This window comes from Danio rerio, chromosome 22 (assembly GCF_052040795.2).
Source record: "Danio rerio strain M-AB ecotype USA chromosome 22, GRCz13ab, whole genome shotgun sequence".
Lineage (NCBI taxonomy): Eukaryota > Metazoa > Chordata > Actinopteri > Cypriniformes > Danionidae > Danio > Danio rerio.
Window position 1 is genome coordinate 3,951,742 of NC_141042.1, and position 20,759 is coordinate 3,972,500.

General features: G+C 40.0%; 2 protein-coding genes and 1 long non-coding RNA gene across 52 annotated transcripts in view; 1 reads left to right on the forward strand and 2 right to left on the reverse strand.

The window, feature by feature from the left end:
* LOC147831455 (uncharacterized) overlaps positions 1–14,183 on the forward strand; it is a 787,032-nt gene extending 772,849 nt beyond the window's left edge. Inside the window, exons 2-4 of the long non-coding RNA XR_015521665.1 lie at positions 9,412–10,012; positions 10,214–10,818; positions 11,616–14,183. This is a non-coding gene — a long non-coding RNA (uncharacterized LOC147831455). The remainder of the gene's footprint in view (positions 1–9,411; positions 10,013–10,213; positions 10,819–11,615) is intronic.
* Positions 1–20,759, reverse strand: part of ptprsa (protein tyrosine phosphatase receptor type Sa) — a 387,121-nt gene that overhangs the window by 229,032 nt on the left and 137,330 nt on the right.
* Positions 9,268–20,759, reverse strand: part of kdm4b (lysine (K)-specific demethylase 4B) — an 814,203-nt gene continuing 802,711 nt past the window's right edge. Inside the window, exon 18 of the mRNA XM_087302780.1 lies at positions 9,268–9,432. Within this exon, the coding sequence (XP_087158906.1) occupies positions 9,319–9,432 (114 nt within the window). The 3' untranslated portion in view covers positions 9,268–9,318. The remainder of the gene's footprint in view (positions 9,433–20,759) is intronic.

The window sequence follows — 20,759 nt, forward strand, 5'->3', positions numbered from 1 at the left end:
TCCGCCCTCTTTTGAAGTAGGCATGCGGTCTAATAGACAGGTCACAGTCTATGACGAGCACCTTCCAGAAGAGACAATTTAATTACAAATCTGGCCTCGCTGTGATCTGCAATAGTCCTTGAGAAAATGACGTTACGTTTTGGATTAGTGCCAAGCCATCGACATACCATTTTTGTCCTTTTAAAGGGACAAGAAGCCCAAAAATTAACATTTACTTGCTATTTATTCAGGCTCAAGTGCTACCTTGATGAATTTTATTAAACACATGAGTAGATGTTGACTGAGTTTGAGCGAATTATCCCTTTAAGGAAGCAATAAAGAGCTTTTAAAGGGCACCTATTATGCAAAAATCACTTTTATAAGGATTTTAAGCACAGTTGTGTGGCAGTAGTGTGTGAATATAACCAGCCTATGATGGAAAACATTTATTAATTGTATTTTTTATAAGCAGACCTGATGAAAACAGTCTGTAGAAACACTTCAATTGACATTTTTCCTTTGTATGATGTCATCAGAGGGGGAAAGCCCCGCCCACTAGCGACCATCTCTCCCTCATTAGCATAAACATCACTGAGTGAGACATTAGAGTTTTGAATTTGCCACTATGCTGACACGCATGTATTTGTAGCTCCGCCCTCTTTTGAAGTAGGCACGCGGTCTAATAGACAGGTCACAGTCTATGACGAGCACCGTTCAGAAGAGACAATTTAATTACAAATCTGGCCTCGCTGTGATCTGCAATAGTCCTTGAGAAAATGACGTTACGTTTTGGATTAGTGCCAAGCCATCGACATACCATTCTTGTCCTTTTAAAGGGACAAGAAGCCCAAAAATTAACATTTACTTGCTATTTTTTCAGGCTCAAGTGCTACCTTAATGAATTTTATTAAACACATGAGCAGATGTTGACTGACTTTGAGTGAATTATCCCTTTAAGGAAGCAATAAAGAGCTTTTAAAGGGCACCTATTATGCAAAAATCACTTTTATAAGGATTTTAAGCACAGTTGTGTGGCAGTAGTGTGTGAATATAACCAGCCTATGATGGAAAACATTTATTAATTGTATTTTTTATAAGCAGACTTGATGAAAACAGTCTGCAGAAACACTTCAATTGACATTTTCCCTTTGTATGATGTCATCAGAGGGGGAAAGCCCCACCCACTAGCGACCATCTCTCCCTCATTAGCATAAACATCCCTGAGTGAGACATTAGAGTTTTGAATTTGCCACTACGCTGACACACATGTATTTGTAGCTCCGCCCTCTTTTGAAGTAGGCACGCAGTCTAATAGACAGGTCACAGTCTATGACAAGCACCGTTCAGAAGAGACAATTTAATTACAAATCTGGCCTCGCTGTGATCTGCAATAGTCCTTGAGAGAATGACGTTACGTTTTGGTTTAGTGCCAAGCCATCGACATACCATTCTTGTCCTTTTAAAGGGACAAGACGCCCAAAAATTAACATTTACTTGCTATTTATTCAGGCTCAAGTGCTACCTTAATGAATTCTATTAAACACATGAGTAGATGTTGACTGAGTTTTCATTTTTGAGTGAATTATGCCTTCAAGGAAGCAATGAAGTGCTTTTAAAGGGCACCTATTATGCAAAAATCACTTTTATAAGGGGTTTAAGCACAGTTGTGTGGCAGTAGTGTGTGATTAATACCAGCCTATGATGGAAAACATTTATTAATTGTATTTTTTATAAGCAGACTTGATGAAAACAGTCTGCAGAAACACTTCAATTGACATTTTTCCTTTGTATGATGTCATCAGAGGGGGAAAGCCCCGCCCACTAGCGACCATCTCTCCCTCATTAGCATAAACAGCAGCCCTGAGTGAGACATTAGAGTTTTGAATCTGCCACTATGCTGACACAAAGGCATTCATAGCTCCACCCTTTTTTTTGAAATAGGCTTGATCTCATTTGAATTTAAAGTGACAGTCTCCAAAATGCCACAATTTGCATCAAGGCTGAGATCCAAAGAGTTATAAATCATTACCTGTGAGATATTTTGATTTAAAACTTCACATACACACTCGAGGGACATCAGAGACTTATTTTATATCTTGTTAAAAAAATGCATAATAGGCCCCCTTTAAAGGCCCCCTCCCTATAGGTGCAAATATTGATCCACTTTTAAATTCCAGACCCCGGTGAGAAACGAAATTACATTACGCAGAGGAAATGCCCATGAGAAATTGGAATACTTGAACTGTTCTCATACGGCTAAATAGCAGCTACACATAGATGCTGCGGAGATTGCGGGATGGAATCATTCAAATCAAGGTAAAGAAATTGTTATTTTGCAAACCTGGCAACCTATGATTCGGCAGCTGCTCAGGATGGTTTCTTTCAAAGGCGGACAATTACGCTGCCACTCACTGTTATTGGCGATGGAGCCCGAGGCGGGGTGGATGGGCCGCATTAGCATTCCAACGTTGTGCATCTATTTAGGCTAGGTGTAACCACAGTGCCGCAGGCGGGATGTTAGCACTCGACACTGCAGACAGCATCCCGCTCTATGGTGGGAAGCATTGAATCCCAACATGAATGCAAACTGCTGTCTTGCGTTGGCAGTAGGATTCAGGGCTTTCTGGTGTTTGGACGCTGAACTGAACAACACGGCTGGATTTATTGTGTGAAAATCATGGATGAAGTACACACAAAACAACAGATAATACCCCTTAAAGAGTCCCAAAAGCACTTGATTTCTAATTTAATTAAGTAATAAAAATTAAAGAACTTACTGATCAATGAATATTTTGCAACAAAGTTCAATTACTAAAACACACTAAACACTGCTAATTCGTTTTTCTGTGAAACATTCACATGCTGATTGTAAAAATCACCGAATCATTTACTGGAGAATCAATCTGAATGGATTATTTGAATCAGTGAGCTGTTTACCAGAGATTCAATAGGAATAGGTCATCTGAATTGGTGAGGTGTTTAGTGGAGAATCAATCTGAATGGATCATTTGAATCAGTGAGCTGTTTACTAGAGATTCACTAGGAATGGATCATCTGAATCGGCGAGGTATTTACTGGAGAATCAATCTGAATGGATCATTTGAATCAGTGAGCTGTTTACTAGAGATTCACTAGAAATGGATCATCTGAATCGGCGAGGTATTTACTGGAGAATCAATCTGAATGGATCATTTGAATCACTGACTTGTTTACCAGAGATTCACAAGAATTGGATCATCTGAATCGGCGAGGTGTTTACTGGAGAATCAATCTGAATGGATCATTTAAATCTGCGAGTTGTTTACCAGAGATTCACTAGGAATAGATCATCTGAATTGGTGAGGTGTTTACTGGAGAATCAATCTGAATGGATCATTTGAATCAGCGAGTTGTTTACCAGAGATTCACTAGGAATAGATCATCTGAATTGGTGAGGTGTTTACTGGAGAATCAATCTGAAAAGATCAATTGAATTAGTGAGTTGTTTACCAGAGAATCACTAGGAAAGGATCATCTGAATCAGTGAGTTATTTACCAGAGACTCGACTCTAAAAGGACTCTTTGAATCAGTGAGTTATTTGCCAGAGATTCGTCTCTAAAAAGATCAATTGAATTAGTAAGTTGTTTACCAGAGATTCACTAGGAACAGATCATCTGAATCATTGAGTTATTTACCAGAGACTCTACTCTAAAAGGACTATTTTAATCAGTGAGTAATTTGCCAGAGATTCGACTCTAAAAAGATTAATTGAATTAGTGAGTTGTTTAACAGAGATTCACTAGGAATGTATTGTTTGAATCAGTGAGTTGTTTACTGAAGAATCAATCTGAATGCACCATTTCAATCAGTGAGTTGTTCAGCAGAGATTCACTAGGAATAGATTGTTTGAATCAGTGAGTTGTTTAATGAAGAATTAATCTGAACGAATCATTTGAATTAGTGAATTGTTCACCAGAAATTCACTCTGAGTGGACCATTAGAATTAGTGAGTAGTTTACCGGAGATTTACTCTGAATGGATCATTTGAATTAGTAAGTTATTTACAGAGACTCGACTCTAAAAGGATCATTTGAATCGGTGAGTTGTTTACTGGAGAATCAATCTGAATGAATCATCTGAACCAGTGAGTTGTTTACTGGAGATCACTCTGAATGGATCATGTTTATCTGTGAGTTGTTTACCGGAGATTCACTCTAAATGTATGATCTGAATAGGTGAGTTGTTTACCAGAGACTCAACTCTAAATGGATCATTTGAATCACCGAGTTGTTTACTGGAGAATTAATCTGAATGGATCATTTGATTCAGTGAGCTGTTTACCAGAAGCTCACTTTGAAATTACTATATGAATTGGCGAGTTGTTTCCCGGAGATTCACTCTGAACGAATCATTTGAATCAGTAAGGTTTTTTTAACCGGAGATTTACTCTGAATGGATCATCTGAATCGGTAAATTGTTAACCAGAGACTCGACTCTAAAATAATCTTTTGAAGTTGTTTACCAAAAAACAATTTTAAAGGGATAATTTGAATCAGTGTGTTGTTTACCAGAGAGTTACTCTGAATGGATCAGTAGAAACAGTGAGTTGTTTGCTGGAGAATCAATCTGAATGGATCATTAGAATTAGTGAGTTGTTTACCGGAGATTCACTCTGAATGATCCATCTGAATCAGTGAGCTGTTTTACCAAAGACTAGACTCTAAAAGGATCATTTGAATCAGTGAGCTGTTTACTGCTGACTCTTATCTTTAAGCTACTTATTTAAAAAGACCTGACACAATATTCTTTGGTACAACTGGCTTATTATATGTTCAATCCACTTAAATTTGTGAACAAACAATGACGTTAACTTAATCAATCAATGTTGGGACAACATGAAAGAATTGTGTGGAAGCCAGCATTGTTTTCCAGTGTATGATTTATGTATTTTGCACAAACGGCACCTGAACTGCACTGAAGGGGAGCTGTTCAGATTAAGAGCTCTTTCCTCAAGGACGCCCCTCAGTCCCATTAACTGAAATAACTTCATTGCGCTAATTAACAACCCCGGGGTCAATTCGTCACCTTGTTTATACACGCTCCACTCGACGGGGTCTGCGTCGAGCTTTGAATCCGCGCATTAATGTTGGCTCTGGCAACAAATAGGGAATTGGGATTTTTTTTGCTCACCATAATAAAACCATTTCGCTTAAGCACGTCGACTCCTCGCCACTGTAATTACATGACAGAGCCTGTGGTGAGTGGGTGCAGGAGTGTATAATCACATTATGACCGCGACTGGAGCCTCGGGAGAAAATGCACAGACGTGAATGTGTGTGTGTGTGTGAGGTAAGCGTCCCCGGGTTCATGACTGGGCTGATGTAAGAAGAAAAAAAAAAGGGAGAGCGAGACATGTTGAAGACAGAGAACAGATGGCCAGGTTTGGGGTTTGTGTCTCCTGTCTGTCACTTCCCTCTCCAGAATAACAACTGGCCACTTTTTACGGCCATTATAAAAGCTGCAAAGAGGAAGGAAGGACATGCATGCGCAGTGCCTGGAGCTCTACTGCAGAAGTTTAGCGATTGATGCTAGGGCTGCACAAATGTATCGTTCCAGCATCGATATCGCAAGGTGCGCATCTGCATTATTCACATGACAGGAATCGCAATGTCAAGTTGGGATGTAATCAACCAGAAAACCCAGTTGAGAACAAAGCTTACGAAAGATAACATAATAGGGGTGTAACGATATTACAAACCGAACCGAAATATCGCGATACACCAACCACAATATGTAGTACTCTCACGCCCCCTGCTGAAAAGGGTTGAGGTTGACGTCACTTGTCTCTAACTAATTGAATCAATTTAAAAGACAGAAAAGAAGGTCGCTGGGTTGCTGGTTCGAGCCTCGGCTCAGTTGGTGTTTCTGTGTGGAGTTTGCATGTTCTCCCTGCGTTCACGTGGGTTTTCTCCAGGTGCTCCGGTTTCCCCCACAGTCCAAAGGCATGTGGTACAGGTGAATTGGGTAGGCTAAATTATCCGTAGTGTATGAGTGTGTGAATGTGTGTGTGTATGTTTCCCAGAGATGGGTTGTGGCTGGAAGGGCATCCACTGCGTAAAAACTTGCTGGATAAGTTGGCGGTTCATTCCGCTGTGGCGACCCCGGATTAATAAAGGGACTAAGCCGACAAGAAAATTAATGAATGAATGAATAAAAGACAGACAACAAAACTGCCAACAAAAGTGATTTAATGTACAAAAGTGAAACCAGAATAATGCCCAAATATATACTAAAAAGAGAAATATTTACACAAATAAAAAGAATATAATAAAGTAGCAAATTCAAACAAAGTTTCAAATGAAAATTTGTTCAACTTGAGTAAGCAGACGATAGTGAAGCCAAACAAAAGAAAGAAATATAAAAACAATTCTGACTCGAGAATAACCCCTCTTACCTCGCTAGAAAATGATGACTTCAGTGCAGTGCACCGTGTTCTTCCCTATATTGAACTGTAGAATAAAATAAATAGAAAGATGACCTTCCTCTCTTACCTGATGTCTTAACAATACAATTTCCACGTGTTTGCAAAATGGAAGTCGTACGACATCTTCCCTATCCACTTTACTCTGAGAAAAGAGTGAACTTGAGGAGGTATAGCTCGGGAAAGAGCCGAGGCAAAAATTAACTGACAAATCACTCGAAATAAAAATGAACAAAAAACAAAAAGATTCTTAAAGTGGGCAAAAGTAATGCTAAATAATTTAGGCTAAACGAAAGTTAAGCAAAAACAACAAAAATCATAATCATGTCAGCAAAATACACGAAAAACGAGATCAACGAAAAAAAAACACTCTCTCCCGCGTTTCCTGGCGCCCTTCCTATATCCCCGCACCATGTCACCAAATGATGATAGATCGGTCTCCTGACCAATCAGCTGTCGTGAAGACTTACAGAAATGACAGGCATGGAAAGAGAGAAAGAGATCGGGAGGTAGAGATGCGCGGATCAGCTGAAATGACACCCGAATCTGTGGGTTCATACTAATCATCCACCCGCCCGCACATATAGTTTTATTTGATGTGTTAAACGCATCTGTGACGAGTCTCTTTGACCAACCTACTGATCGGCCGGACGCGGGAAGGACAGAGACTCATCTGCTCAATTGGGAACACCTGAGTTCCCCTCTATAAAGCCAGCAGTGTTGGCTTGTGGAGTGCCGTGCTTTTGCTCCTGTTTGTTTTGTTTCTTTTTAGCTTTGGTTAATCTTTGATTTGGCTTGCCTAAAGTGAGCACTTGATTATTCTTTAATGTTTAAATAAATACTTTTTGGTACCAAACCATCCGGTGTATGTCCTCCCTTTAATTTCGTCATTGCCTTTGAGCCGGGTCGTGACATCATCATAATACATCTTGAGAAAAGGGTCCATTCTGTGGTGCGGTTCGGAATTTGAGTGTCCCAAATCTCCCGAAATACATAAGAAATCTGTGGCAATTAAAAATCTATTGCAAGCTCTACAAAATGTGACATTTACTAGATTTTGCATTAAAATCAGCAATCTAACCAGCTTAGTGCTGACTCTGTGTGGAATCCGAAATGTCCTGACCAATGTCCAACAAATCCTTCCCTAGACACCCAACCCCAAAAATCTTATCACCTCAGTCACCTCACTCTCCAGCTCAAGAGCAACAACTGGCCATTTTTTGTGGCCATTATAAAAGGAAGGGCATGCAGGGTCCCTGGAGCTCTACCACAGTCCCGCTTCCCCAAGCTGCTAATCTCGCTGACTGGGCATGTGAGACACACAAGGGAGGGATTGTAGAACAGCAGCAGGGGTCAGAGGTCAGGTGACCCCACATACTCGCACTAGGAATGGGGTAGAGGGGTAGTTATCCTCGGTTTGGCCATTCTAATGTGTCCCTGAACGAGGACACACAGGCTACGTTGTCCAAATATGAAAGTTCCACTCATAAACAGGCACCAAACACTAGATTATTGTTGAAAGTGTGACCTTACAAAACTGAGGACCAGAGAGGACAAGCAGTGTTCTCCAAGGCTTAGTCTCCCAGGATTTCTTTAAAACCCTGAAAGGGTCTGCTTGAATGTCCTGACCAATGCCCTTCCCTAGACAATCCCCCCAAAAAGTTCTTATTACCTTTGGACAACTGAAGATCTGCAGGAGGGGTCAAGGGTGAGAGGTCAAGCAGTTGGTTAAAAGCCCATATTTAACCATGCTGCATTCTTGCACTCACCGTCAGGAACCTTAGTTTGCTGGGAATGGTATCGCAAGAGCGTCAAAATAAATTACATTCAACCCCCCACCTTCACACACAATAGTGAACAACAGTGTTCTGAGACATCAGGACTGCCTGCCACAAGCAACCTGTAGGCCTGTAGGGTCTTCTTAACACCATATCAGTTACATTTAGGGTTGTAACAATATACGGGTATGACGGTCTACCACGATTTGAACATGCACGATTATCATACCATGAACAATTGCATATCAACGGTTTTAACCCTTAAAGACCGAGACAGCCGCCCGCGGCTAAAAATAAGTATTGCTCTTAAATGTTTAATAACTTTTGATCTGCTGATCCGATTCATACAATTCAAAGATTGGCATAAAAAAGAGAATCTTAGCTTTCCAGTGCTGTATCACATAACTTTCAGAGGCTCCGGCATCAGTGCGGTTACGTCATCAAAATTTGACAACGCTGATTTGACAAAGAAACGCTCGTCACTGTGTCTCCGGACAAACCAGACATGATACATTGATGCATCGTCCCTCCTCCATGCCCAGATTGGTTCAAACTCGCTATATCACAACCAATAAAAATAGGTTTCGCTTTTGTTTGTGGACCAACAATGTGCTTTTTGAACAACACGGAATGAGAGATAGGCATACATTTATGCGCGGCTAAATAAAACGCAAAAAAAAAAAGTTTTGCATGATATAATTCTCATACCAAGTACTTTTGCATGCACAGCAGCACAGAAACATGACAAAACAGTGACACAGCAAAGACGAACTGCTGCTCTTGCTGTTTTCAAAAGACGCAAATGAAGGTGCAGCTGTTTGTCTGTATTGCAGACAACCATATCCAAATCCAGATCCACAGACAACCATATCCATGCTGGCACATAAAACCTAAGGATGTTCCATATTGAATCTGGTTTCGTTATGTAACTATTTATAGTATAGTAAATATTTATATCTATTTTTTTACTGAGGATTTGCACCATGTTTATTTGGACTTTATTTGGACTTTGACGCATTATTTATTATTTTCTTATTTTTTAATTTGTTCATTGTAAGCGGTGTTGTTTACTAAAAATATATTATTTGGAAAAATTTGCTTCACTGTTCTATTATTTTGTAACATTTGTAACATACCGTATACCAGGAAACCGTCAAACCGTGGTATTGTTTTAGACGATTATCATACCGTAGAAAATTCATACCGTTACAACCCTAGTTACATTAAGCTACAAGTTAATCTACATTCTTAAGTAGAGTAACTAACAGCTTAGCTAAGAAGCTTGCCCAATGCTGAAGATGCCATTATTTCCAAATGTGCTACTATACACTACTGACTCAAGACTTTGAACACCCTTCCACAGATTCTATTCATGAATACTGTAATGTTTTTGAGTGTCAAAACTATGCAGATGTCAATCTGTGGTGCGGTGGGAGTTTTAAGAGTGTCCCGAATGCCTGAAATATGTAGGAAATCTTTGGCAATTTGAAAAAAGACAAGCTCTAAAAAAAGTGACATTTGCTAGACTTTGCTAGAGGTCAAGCAGTTGGTTAAAAGCCCACATTTAACCAGGCTGCATTCCTTGCACTCACCGTCAGGAACCTTAGTTTGCTGGGAATAGTATTGCAAGAGCGTCGAAATAAATTAAAATCAACCCCCCACCTTCACACACAATAGAGAACAGCGGTGTTAAAATATGCCAGGATTGCATGCCATGAACAACCTGTAGGCACCTCATCCATGTCAGATTTTTCACCATATCAGCTACAAGTTACGCTACATTTTAAGTCAGGGGTCACCAATCTCGGTCCTGGAGGGCCAGTGTCCCTTTAGGGTTTAGCTCCAGCTTGCCTCAACACACCTACCTAGATGTTTCAAGTATACCAAGTAAGACCCTGATTAGCTTGTTCAGGTGTGTTTGATTAGGGTCGAAGCTAAAAATCTGCAGGACAACGGCCCTCCAGGAACAAGTTTGGTGACCCCTGCTTTAAGTAGAGTAACTAATAGCTTAGCTCATTACATCTTCCCAGTAGCTTGCCCAATACTGAAGATGCTATTATTTCCACACTAATCTACACACACTACTGACTCAAGGCTTTGCATATGATTCTGCACATTCGATTCACGAATACTGTAATGTCCAAACTATGCGGATGGCAAGCTGTAGTGCTGTGGGAATTTGAAGAGTGTCACGAATGCCAGAAATGTGTGGGAAATCTTTGGCAATTAAAAAAAAAAGGCAAGCTTTCACAAAATGTGACATTGGCTAGATTTCGCTAGAGGTCAAGTAGTTGGTTAAAAGCCCATTTTTAACCATGCTGCATTCCTTGAACTCACAGTCAAGAACCTTACTTTGCTGGGAAAAGTATTCAAAGAGCCTCAAAATAAATTATACTAAACCCCCCCGTCTTTACACACAATAGTGAACAGCGTGCCACGAACAACCTGTAGGCACTCTATCCATGTCAGGCTTTTCTAAACACCATATCAGCTACAAGTTACGCTACATTTTATGTAGAGTAACTAATAGCGTAGCTCACAACATCTCATAGATATATACACTGGATATCGCATAGGGACCCTGAGCATGCGTCAATAGCGCCGCCACATTGGTACAGTGCTCCCAGGACAAATGTCATTCAACCGCACTAGTCAAGACAGTGTTATTACGTGAAGATGCTGGACTTTAGCGCTGTCTACGGGTGGAGTAACGAGCAAACAAAGAAAACAAAGCACAAAGGCAAAACATTTCATAGGTAATATTAAGTTTTTTCTGTTTTAGTGTGTTCTGAACTTTTGTGCTAATCAGGTAACGTTATTGATGATAACAGTCTCTTACTGCATTCACCATAAGGCAAAGCAGCTCCAACTCGCACTAAACACTCGGCTTATGCTAGTTTTGTTGAATAAAATCAGCAAACAATGCAAAAGAAATATGACAACGAGATGCTGCGCTGCCGGAAACCTGTATTATTGTCGGCTAACGTTAGTGAAAGAGTCGTTCGGGGGATTCATTCACAAACGAATCGCTCCCTCCGTCAGTATGAGAAGTGAAAGCAGGAGAGGAGCTGTGTTTCAGGACATGATTAGATCAAATTTAACAGGGAGGGTGAATAGTACATTTCTGTACACACAAACACAAGCTTTTTGTCAGGAATGCGCGTGCGATCACTGATCCATCAATGTAGAAAAGTGATGTAAAATTATAATTTTCGTAATTAGAAAAAAAAAATACATACTAACATCCAGGAAAACTCCCGATCACAGATGTTTATATGTGTATATCTCTGGCTTTGGATGGCCACAGTCCTCCACTGTACCTTGGTCCCGCATTCATTTGAAAGGAGCGCTACCCTGTAGCAAGATGGCGGCGCTATTGACGCATTCCATCCAATAGACAACATTAGGCCAGGCGACATCTAATGTATATATCTATGACTACATCTTAATAGTAGCTTGCCCAATACTGAAGATGCCATTATTTCCGAACACACTAATATACACTACTGACTCAAGGCTTTGGATAACATTCTGCACATTCGATACATGAATACTGTAATGTCAAAACTATGCGGATGGCAATCTGTTGTGCGTTTGGGGATTTGAACCCAAATGTCAAAAATATCTAGGGAAATCTTTGGCAATTTAAAAAAAGGCAAGCTCCACAAAAAGTGGCATTGGCTTGATTTAGCTAGAGGTCAAGTAGATGGTTAAAAGCCTATTTTTAACCATGCTGCGGTCCTTGAAATCACCGTCTAGTACCTTACTTTGCTGGGAAAAGTGTTCCAAGAGCCTCAAAATAAATTTAACTAAACCCCCCATCTTCAAACCCAATAGTGAACAGTGTTTAAAGATGCCAGGATTGCATGCAAGGAACAACCCGTAGGCACTTTCTCCATGTCAGGTCTTTTTAAACATGCATCACCGTACAAATTAAGCTACAATTTAAGTAGAGTAACTAATAGCTTACCTAACCTTCCAGAGAGCTTGCCAAATGTTGAAGATGCCATTATTTCCTTGACTCAAGGCTTTGCATACCATTCCGCACATTCTATTCATGAATACTATGATGTTTTGAATGTCAAAACCTTGCAGATGGCAGTCTATGGTGCGGTGGGAATTTGAACAGTGTCCTGAAAGCCCAAAATATGTGGGAGATCTGTGGCAATTTGAGAAAAAAGAAATTAGCAAGTTCCACAAAACGTGACAAAAAGAGTTCGCTAGAGGTCAAGCAGTTGGTTTAAAGCCCACTTTTAACCATGCTGCATTCCTTGCACTCACCGTCAGCAACCTTAGCTTGCTAGAAATAGTATTGCAAGAGCGTCGAAATAAATTAAACTCAACCCCCCCCCACCACCATCACACACAATAGAGAACAGCAGTGTTAAAAGATGCCAGGATTGCGTGCCACGAACAACCCGTAGGCATCTCGTCCATGTCAGGCAACTGGCCTTTTTTAACACCGTATCAGGCATCAAGCCAGCGCTGCATGGTGTGAGGTGTAGTCGGCATGAATGAGCGCAAGAGGCGCCTCTGTTTCTTTATCTCTAAAGAGATCTGACAGGCCCTCGGAGCTGCGAGACAGTACCTCTCGCTGGAGTACCACTAAGTCAAGGCGCATCAGCTGCCCTGTGGCCTCCAGCACGTCCGGAGGGTCCGAGCGGTCAAACAAATGACAAATATCCCGGGAACGAACAGGTAAGAGGACGACAGCGCTACACCAGGAGCCTAGCTGTGTCCTCTTGCAGAAACCCCCCCCCCCCCCCCTTTCCTAATCAACAACGCTCAATTGACTCGCATTCATGGAACAACGGCCATAAATAAGGAAGGAAAACGAGATGAGTAAATCTTTCCTGGCTCTGTGAAGGACACAATCGGGTCAATCCCGTTCATCGATCCCGGTGATAGGTTGATAGTGCAGAGGGAATTGACCGAGAGACGTTTTTTCCCGCAAGCAAGTCAGGCTGATTAAACAACAATCAATGTTTCATTACTGTAACAATTGGCAGGCCTGACCACAAAAAATGGAGAAAAAGCTAATTCAAGGCTAGACGTTTGATGACTTGCTGGAGATCCTAGCATTTCATACATTCGGATGCAGATGCTATGTTGTCCGATTATGAAAGTACTCAAGGTCAAGGTCAACTTTATGTTTATAGCACCTTAAAACAACATAAATGTTGACCAAATTGCTTTACCGACAACAAGAAACTAAGACTTATAAGTAAGCCAAACAGAAGACAAGCAGTTCTCCAAGGCTTAGTCAGTTTTTGAAGTAGTTTTCACAATTTTTAGGACCGAAAAACATGACATTGTGGGAAAGCCAATTCAATACAACAAGTTTGAAGACTTGCTAGAGATCCAAGTGTTTTGTATTCGGACTCAGAGGCCTATTAGCCAAGGAACATTCAGGGCTCTCATGAGATTGACAATCAGATGCAGACAAATAGACTCTAATTCTTCTCTCAGATACTGCTGCTTTATTTTCAAAGCTAATATCGATACGTTGGAAGAAAGGAGAGAGGTTTTTTCTTTTCATTACTGCCCCTCCTTCTCCTTCACACCGCCCAAGTCTCGTTAGTACCCGCTGAGCGGGAACGGGAATGTGTGGGCCGACTTAATCAAAATCACTGGTGAGGAATTTGAATACTTTAAATTAAGAAGCTGTGACGCTCTCTTTTTCTCTCGGTCTCTCCGGTCCAGCCACCTGGCGCGGCACGTCTGCTGATTACGGAGAAACGGGTGGGAGGAGGTGCCGGGGAAGAGCCGAACACGTAAAGTGGTGAACACCTCCAACTGTGCTAGGAGGGAATGAAATAAAAAGGGAACGACACAACCGTACGGCGTCTGCCTCTTTCTTCTCTTCCGTTTGGAAACGAAAGCAGTACGCTAGCTCTAAGCAACAACTCCTTCAGGAGGGGAGGGCTGCGTTCGAGGGGTACACGCTATTGTTATTGCTATTCCCATCAACTATTCCTCAGAGGGAAGCTGAAGAGGGCAAATCTCTGTGCACCTGATAAATGCTCTTAAAGGGACACTCCAGTGTGTTTTTGGAAATGGTCTCATTTTACAGCCACCTCGGTGTAAAACTGTTGAGTTTGACCATTTTTTAAACCATTCAGCAGATCTCCAGGGGCCTCATGTATCAACGCTGCGTACGCACAAAAACTTTGCGTATGCCAGGTTTCACGCTCAGAATCGCTCACGTTTGGATTTACTAACAATGAACTGAACGTGGGAATGTGCGCAGGTTCACGGCAGCTTTCTGGCAGGCGTACGCACATTTTTTGTGCGTGTCTGTTTTATTTCCATTGGCGACTCCTAGAGGCAGTTGTGTTAAATTCTTCTCTACAAAGTGTCTGATCCTTGCAATGGCGTCTGTATGAGACGGGTTCATATAGTACGTATGTAAGATTTCCATACCATACAGTTGACCAGCTAAACATTAAAGCACAATTTGCAGCAGTCGCCTGTTTTCCCAATGTAATCTGAGCAATCTACCGCACGCACATTGCTATAAAGACACTATGTGAAGATAAATTTGCATGCGTGAATCAGAAACATTTGCATTCAATAAATGTGCAAATAAAATATGATGCACAAACTTATTGATGATTCCTACTAGTCTTTCTCGTGATAAATAGTTGGCAAAATCTGATATGTAGCGGGGAAAAAAGAAGAAGGAATTCATCAGACGCTGGATTCGAGCCGAGTTTAAGCTCGGACGTGTCAGTACATGACCACATGTTTCTTATGAGGTGCGCCACTGAGACTGCTAAGAGTACTGCAACATTTTACAGATATAAACCACACTATGTTTTTTTTTAAATGCACTCAGTGCGATGTTCAGACCCAACTGTGTTAACCGTATCAGCTAAACTCTCCCACTCTATTTTTTTCTTTTGTTGTTAATTCCGGAGAACAAACTTGCAAATAACACCGCTTTTCTCCGGTCTACCTCCGAAAGCAGCACCTCCATTTCACATTCTGTTCAAAGTTTCTCTTTTTGCTTGATTTTGCCGTTGCTTTTTCGTTGGGTTTTGCCATTAACATAGTCATTAGCATATTCATACGGGGGAGGAGGCAGGGAGGGGTTTTGTGCTCGTGCATGTTGCGCTCAGTTTCACGTTCATTCAGATGTACAAAAGAATATGCGTGAGATTCGGCGTACGCAGTGTTTCATACATCTGAATTTTTTTCTGCGTACGCACATTTACAGCTTTGTGCGTACGCAATGTTTTAGTAAGATTTCCACGCAGGTCTTCGTACATGAGGTCCCAGGTCTGGAGGGAGCACTTTTGGCTTGGCCTAGCAGAAATCATTAAAATGGATTAGACCATTAGCATCAGTTTTTTATTTTTATTTTTTATTTAAAGCTTGATTCTTTGCAGATTGTAGACTGATGAAAACTTTAAAGTTGCTATCTTATAGGTTGGGCCGACATGGTGACGCAGTGGGTAGCACAGTCTCCTCACAGCAAGAAGCCTCAGCTGGGTTAGTTGGTATTTCTGTGTGGAGTTTGCATGTTCTTCCAGTGTTGGCGTGGGTTTCTTTAAGGTACTTCAGATTTCCCCCACAGTCCATAAACGTGGTGTTGGTGAAATTGGGTAAGCTAAATTGTCCGTAGTGTATGTGTGTATGTCCTGGTCCTCCAGGTTGGAGGATGAGCCTTGGGCTAACATCCCACCTCATTATAATGAGATATTACAAAACACCAATATGCTCCGACTAAACATCAACTTCGATATGAAATGGAGTAAGTATCTACACTCTCCAAAATAAGGGTACGCGATCAGTCACCGGCGTGGTACCTTTTCGAAAGGTACCAATTTATACCTAAAAGGTCCATATTAATACCTCAAGGGTACCTAAAAAGTACAAAAGTGTTCCTCCTAAAATGTTTAGATCAGGGGTGGCTAATCCCGTTCCTGGAGATCTACCTTCCTGCAGATTTCAGTTGCAACCCTTATCAAACACACCTGTCTGTAATTACCAAGTGGATTTCAGGTCCTAATTAATTGGTTCAGGTGGGTTTGATCAGGGTGGGAGCTAAACTGTACAGGAAGGTAGATCTCCAGGAACAGGATTGAGCACCCCTGGTTTAGATACTAGTATATACTTTTGAAATACCAATATGGACCATTTAAGTACAAGTATGTACCCTTACCATCCCATGACAGCTTGCGTACCTTTATTTCTGGGAGTGTAGGTTGATTAGGTTAGGAACAATACTCCCATTCCGGCATTAAACGACAGGCATAATATTACACAGCACCTGAAAACAAACTAGGTATCAATTATTTGCAATAGCATTGCATCTGCTGCAGCCATTAGTATTATGCTGGAGTGTAGTTCCTAGCTATATCTGCTTACGTTTTTTTTTGGCTACTGACCAATCTACTTCTACTATTTTCCATCAGTCTTAGTACACAATGCAATTATTGAAGAGTCACACTTTAAAAAGGAAAATTATTAAAACTCTTTTTTTTTTATTTGAGCAAGCTGCTAATGGTCTAATCCAATTCAATGAATTATGCTAAGCTAAGCTAAAAGTGCTCCAGCCAGAGATTGGCTGACTGGATTTTTAAAATCATGGTAAAACTCACCTGTTCAGCTCCAGAGTCGTAAAATTGGCCTATTTCTAAAAAAAAAACAAAGTGAATGTTACTTAAAGTTCTTTAAGTGTATTGGAGGAGAACAGCTAAGGGTGTTTAGGTGGCAGCATTTAGGGAGGCAGGCAGATTGTTAAGCCAGGATGGAGCTGTCAGCGGATAAGTGTGTTTGCTTGCTAAACATGTGATGCTAGTCCCCTCGCTCCATCTGTTTGGTTATGAAGAGCATCGTGAAAGAGGAAAGAGAGTGGGAGAGAGAGAGAGAGAGAGTGAAAGAAGCAGGTTTTTGGAAAACCTGGTAAAAGAACTGAAGGCTGTCATTCTAGTACAGCCCAAGCTGTTGGGCTGTCGTCAGGCGCGCTCAGCAAGATGCAGCCGGCTCCATATGGCTTGCTCGGATCTGACATCTGAAGGGAAGAGCTGCACATTGCGGGGAGAACAAGAGAATGTGCAATTGTGATTCACTGGGAAAAATGTTCATGTTTATGCAGAAGATTGCTGGAAATTTGTCATTATCCGGGTCACGGCACCAAAACTCTTGTGAGTTCTTACCAGGTCAAGAAAATAGGATCATATCACCCCAATTGTATCCTCCTTACCCTGGCTGCCTGTTAAGTTCCATATTGATTTCAAAATATCGCTTCTTACCTATACTGCTTCAAATAATCTAGCTCCTGTTTATCTAACCAACCATCTGTCTCGCTACAATCCAACCCGCTATTTAATATCTCAAAACTCAGGGCTTATGGTAGTACCCAGAACAGCAAGTCCACTAAAGGAGGTTGAAAGTTCTCATATATGGCTCCTGAACTCTGAAATAGCCTTCCTGATAATGTCTGAGGCTCAGACACACTCTCGAAAGACCTATCTTTTTTAGTAAAGCATACACACAATGCAGGTGATTGGGCTTGACAGCCACCTGTAGGACACACTCCTCCTGTCTTAATGCGCCAGATACTTTGTTAGAAATACTTCAATGTTTGTTTCCATGTTAGTTCCTATTTTTCATTTATAGCTCTTCATTTTAGCATTAGCATTTGAGATCTCTTCTTCAAATACACTATGAAGAGCAGCTACACTAATTATTTTCTTTGTTCTCCATTTCCACAAAGGTATGCCCATCCTGAGGCCTCAGGAGATTGGGAAAAGATGATGCCAACCAGAGGACAACACATAGACTTAATACACTTCATTGAACATGTACACATAGATATCATCCATATACTGCAGGTTAACTATGTGTATATATATATATATATATATAATAACTTTAACTATTAAAAGCTGTTAGTTACTAGTTAATTAAAGTTATCTGTAACTGATTAAAGTATGGTGACTAATAATGTTTGGCCTGCTATACTTTTTGAATAAAATAAGACTTTTAAACCCCCCAAAATAAAACTTTTCAGTTTATTTATATATATATATATATATATATATATATATATATATATATATATATATATATATATATATATATATATAATATGTATATGTATAATTCCATGCAAATGTCAACCTTTCAATGAAAAATAATTAAGTTTTCACCAAAATAGAGTAACCATTTTTACATTTTTGTGTCAACAAGTATTTTACAGCACTTTAAAAATACTCATAAATGTATCTGCCAGTGTTTCAAACTATAATATTTAATTTGGCAAAATCACACAAGTGGCAATTTCACAGCTGTCACATCCATAACGGAAAGGGTCACATCCATAACGACACTTTTTCCACATAACTGCAAAAAATATCAAATGAAATAAAATCAATAATTTTAATTCTATAGTGAGGCGACTCATATCTGTTTGATTAGCATAGTTTCTTTTGGGTTGTGCAGTTTAACTGACAGAATTTCTTTAAAGTCTGTTGTAGACTGTAAACTCGCAAACTTTTTTTGTCACATCCATAACGCATGTTTATTTTTCTCATTTAAAATTTTTCTGATCCCATAACTCTGTGGCTAGTTGTTTTGGAAAATATAAACAGATGTTTCGATATAATGTTAACGTATACTTTCTATATGAATTTATGTTTTGAGTTTTTACTGCAAATGTCACATCCATAACGCTGGAATTGCTCATATACATACATACATACATACATACATACATACATACATACATACATATATATATATATATATATATATATATATATATACACACACACACACACACACACACACACACACACACACACACACACACACACACACACACACACACACACACACACACACACAGTTGAGGTCAGAATTATTCGCCCCCCTGTTTATTTTTTCCCACAATTTTCGTTTAACCAAGAGAAGATATTTTCCACACATTTCTAATCATAATAGTTTAATAACTCATCTCTAATAACTAATTTATCTTATTTTTGCCATGATGACAGTAAATAATATTAGTCTAGATATTATTCAAGACACTTCTATACAGCTTAAAGTGAGATTTAAAGGCTTAAGTAGGTTAATTAGGTTAACTAGGCAGGTTAGGGTAATTAGGCAAGTTATTGCAAGTTATTGTTCTGTAGACTATCTAAAAAAAATAGCTAAAAGGGATAATAATTTTGACCTTAAAATGGTGTTTAAAAAAATTAAGAACTGCTTTTATTCTAGCCGAAATAAAACAAACAAGACTTTCTCCAGAAGAAAAAATATTATCAGACATACTGTGGAAATTTCCTTGCCCTGTTAAACGTCATTTGCAAAATATTAACAATAAAGAGAATTCAAAAGGGGGTTAATAATTCTGCCTTCAACTGTATATATGATTGTTAATTTGGCACTAAACTATATGCATTTTTATTTCCACAATATCAAGCTGGGAATCGTTACTGCTGTCCAGTTCTGTGTAAAATAGTAGCAGAAGGCTTTTCCAAAAAATGTATTTTCTTGGCAAGCCTCTGCTTTGTTGAGCTTCCAGAGTGCTTTCTGAAATGATATCGAGTCCAAGGAAAACTTTCCACCGCATACCTTGCTATGGGAGATGCTTTCTCCCAAGCTTAGCAACCTTGAGCATATTCCCGTGGTGCAAATGAGGGTTCCAGACACACGATATAAAACAAAGGACTTGTGTTTTAGAACAACAACACCTATGAAAAACAACATAAAAGGCCATAAAATCGGCCACTTTATTAGGTACACTTTACTAGTACCGGGTTGAAAATCCCAGTAGATCAGCAGTTTCTGAAATACTCAGACCAGCCCGTCTGGCACCAACGATGCCACGTTCAAAGTCATTTAAATCCACTTTCTTCTCCATTCTGATGCTCGCTTTGAACTCAGCAGATCGTCTTGACCATGTCTGCATGCCTAAATGCATTGATGCGATTGGCTGATTAGAAATGTGCGTTAACGAGCAGTTGGACAGGTGTACCTAATAAAGTGGCCGGTGAGTGTACATTTGGCTTCAGTGCCGAGTAATCATACGCACAAATATAATATTGCAAAGCTTCCAATAGAAAATATTAATCTAAATGAGATTTGTAAGGGCGTGAGCTCTATATGTTGACATGTTCATCACTGCACATCATAAGAAATAGTAATTAAATAACCTTAAAATCAAAAGTAATCCCTTACTTCACCTTTTCTGTGCAAAAGTAATCTAATTACAGTAACTAGTTACTTTGTAACTTATTGCACCCAACATCGATCGGCACACGATGCGAAAATACATTCAAGATGCAACAAAGTACTACACTTTTATTTAATGCAATGGAAAACAAATCAAATATAGTCCAACGCCTACTGCAAGATCAAGGTGATCCAGGATTGGCCAGCCCAGTTACCAGATATGAACATTATTGAGCATGTCTGGGGTAAGATGATGGAGAAGGCATTAAAGATGAATCCAGAGAATCTCGACGAGCTCTGGGAGTCCTGACAGAAGGCTTTCTTTGGCATTCCAGATGACTTTATTGATCAGTGA